We start from the raw sequence: 3,156 nt of genomic DNA, 5'->3' as shown, positions 1-3,156 counted from the left end.
CTCACAGTCACACCTCTATCTCGGCCTAATTGTTTGGTGCGAGGTAGACCTCGAAGCTCACCTGGATGTCTGTCCTTGCTTTGCCATTTAAGCTAGCAGCCAGCGGATACCCATGTGTCGCTCGAAGTCTTGTATGTGGAAACATGTTCGGCTTGGGGTATCTGCCCCTTTTATGCCCGAAATTATTGTCCCTTACGGAAGCCTGTCGTGCCCTGCATTGACTAAAGGATGGTATCCGTCCCTTGCTCATGCGGAGCCGGCAGCAAAGTGGAATGCTACCTGGTTGATCCTGCCAGTAGTCATATGCTTGTCTCAAAGATTAAGCCATGCATGTGTAAGTATGAACTAATTCAGACTGTGAAACTGCGAATGGCTCATTAAATCAGTTATAGTTTGTTTGATGGTATCTGCTACTCGGATAACCGTAGTAATTCTAGAGCTAATACGTGCAACAAACCCCGACTTCTGGAAGGGATGCATTTATTAGATAAAAGGTCGACGCGGGCTCTGCTCGTCGCTTCGATGATTCATGATAACTCGACGGATCGCACGGCCCTCGTGCCGGCGACGCATCATTCAAATTTCTGCCCTATCAACTTTCGATGGTAGGATAGTGGCCTACTACGGTGGTGACGGGTGACGGAGAATTAGGGTTCGATTCCGGAGAGGGAGCCTGAGAAACGGCTACCACATCCAAGGAAAGCAGCAGGCGCGCAAATTACCCAATCCTGACACGGGGAGGTAGTGACAATAAATAACAATACCGGGCTCTTTGAGTCTGGTAATTGGAATGAGTACAATCTAAATCCCTTAATGAGGATCCATTAGAGGGCAAGTCTGGTGCCAGCAGCCGCGGTAATTCCAGCTCCAATAGGGCAAGTCCTGCCTGCAGCAGCCCCTGCGCCTGCAACACATGCAGCGCCTGCAGCTAAGCATCCAACCCACCCGGTTGTGATTGCCCTCAAAGCGCCCAAATCTGATTTAGTTGATGAAGATGGGTTCACCTTGGTTGTCAACAGGAAAAGTCCAGCACATAAAAGGAGTCCTAAATTGGCTGTTCAGCCAATTAGTCTGAGACGTTTCCAATGAATTTTGCATCATGGAATGTTAGGGGTATTAATAAAACCCCTCATCAGCAGGAGCTTCAACAATTCATTTCTGTTAATAATATAGAGTTTATGGGAATTTTGGAGACAAAGGTTAAAGTTTCTAAAGCCTCTAGCATCTCGAAGAAAATAAACAAAAATTGGCCTTGGCTATTCAATTATGACCATCACCACAATGGTAGAATTTGGGTTGGATGGAATCCTAATGTTTGGGATATTTCTTTGCTTTCGAAATCTTCTCAATTTATAACTTGCAATGCTAGATTCATTGAAAAAAATCTGAATTTTATTGTAACGTTTATTTATGCTTTTAATGATGCTATAGATCGTGTGCCACTTTGGGATTATATCAATTCTACATGCCCCAGCTCTGCACCTTGGGCTTTTCTTGGTGATTTCAACTGCATTTCTAGTTTGGGTGAAGTTGTTGGGGGCCGTGAGCACTGGACTCCTGAGATGCAGTGTTTTAAGGATTGCCTGAATGATAATGGCTTGGAATCATTACGAACAGTTGGTGACAATTACACTTGGACTAACAAACGGTTGAATGATCCAGTTTTTAAGCGCCTTGATCGAATGGTTGCAAACTCTGCTTGGTTTAATGCTTTCACTGAGGGCAGCGTTTTTGTTAAGAATCGAGGCATTATGGATCATAACCCTCTTCTGTTTGTTGAACCTATGCAGCTACGTAAATTTGGTAAGCCATTCCAATTTTTCAATTATATGATTGAGATCCCTGGTTTTTTGGATATAGTTTCTTTTGCATGGTCTACTCATTGCCTTGGTTCCCCTATAGCCCAGTTACATGCAAGGCTCAGGCACACTAAAGTGCTGCTTCGTAAGTTTAATAGGGATCATGGCAATATTCACACTAATGTGCAGATTGCCCGTAGCAATCTGGATGAGTTCCAGGCATCTATGGCTACACTGTAAATCAATCTAGGTTTATTGAAGAGCAAGATTTGATTTCAAAGCTTAACCTGGCTTTGGCCCAAGAAGAATCTTTCCTGCTTCAAAAGGCCAGAGTTAGGTGGTTACAATTAGGTGACAACAACAATTCTTTTTTCCAACAACAGTGCAAAGCAAACTGGAATAGAAACAAAATTCTAACTCTTCAGGACTCTGCAGGCAATTTTGTGCATGGTCAGGATTCTTGTGCTTCGGTTGCTGTGAACTACTTCTCTCAACTCTTAGGTACTCCTGCAAATTCTGATAACTGTGCTGTTGATCTCTCTGGGGTTGATTGCAAAATGATTACAAATGAGCAATCTGGTTTCTTATTAGCTCCGGTGACTGACATGCTTATCTTTAACACCATCAAGGAAATGAAAAAGAATAAAGCCCCTGGGCCGGATGGAGTGAATGTGGAATTTTTTCTTGCTACATGGCAAGTTACAGGTCCTGATTTCTGTGCTGCTGTTCGACATTTTTTTGACTCATGTTCGATGCCTTCGGGAATTAACTCCACTTTTATTGCTTTGATTCCTAAAAGGAGCCGCCCCAACCAAAATGCAGGACTTCAGGCCAATCTCTTTGTGCACTGTACTTTACAAGTGTATTTCGAAGATTATAGCCTCCAGACTTAAGAAAGTCATGCCTGATTTGGTTCACATTTCTCAATCAGCTTTTATACTGGGGAGATATATTTTGGACAATATTCTTATGGCTCAAGAACTGTTTTGAGGGTATGAAAGGGAGACAGGTATGCCCAAGTGTGCTCTTAAAATTGACTTGCATAAAGCCTTCGACTCTGTTCAGTGGAGCTTCATATTTGCAATTTTAAAGAAAATGAGATTTCCGGAAATCATGATTGGTTGGATCAGGGCTTGTATTTGTACAACTCGATTCTCTGTCAAATTAAATGGGGTTATTCATGGTTACTTCAAGGGCACCAAAGGCCTTCGACAAGGTGACCCAATGTCTCCTTATATTTTTGCATTATGCATGAATATATTTTCTTGCATTTTGAACAAAACCCCTGAGGGTTACAAGTACCACTGGCGTTGCAAAGAACTCAGATTGAACCACTTATTCTTTGCTGATGATGTAC

The 3,156-nt window shown here is 42.7% G+C and overlaps 1 protein-coding gene across 1 annotated transcript; it reads left to right on the top strand.

The window, feature by feature from the left end:
• The first annotated feature begins 1,085 nt into the window (after positions 1–1,085).
• LOC141704083 (uncharacterized) lies at positions 1,086–2,692 on the top strand. Its single transcript, XM_074507412.1, has 2 exons — positions 1,086–2,018; positions 2,183–2,692. The coding sequence occupies exons 1-2, from the start codon at positions 1,086–1,088 to the stop codon at positions 2,690–2,692; spliced, it is 1,443 nt and encodes a 480-aa protein (XP_074363513.1).
• The last annotated feature ends 464 nt before the right edge of the window (positions 2,693–3,156 follow it).

This window comes from Apium graveolens, unplaced genomic scaffold (genome assembly GCF_009905375.1).
Source record: "Apium graveolens cultivar Ventura unplaced genomic scaffold, ASM990537v1 ctg74, whole genome shotgun sequence".
NCBI lineage: Eukaryota > Viridiplantae > Streptophyta > Magnoliopsida > Apiales > Apiaceae > Apium > Apium graveolens.
The sequence above is the reverse complement of the archived record's forward strand: the minus strand, read 5'-3'. Positions and strand labels throughout refer to the sequence as shown.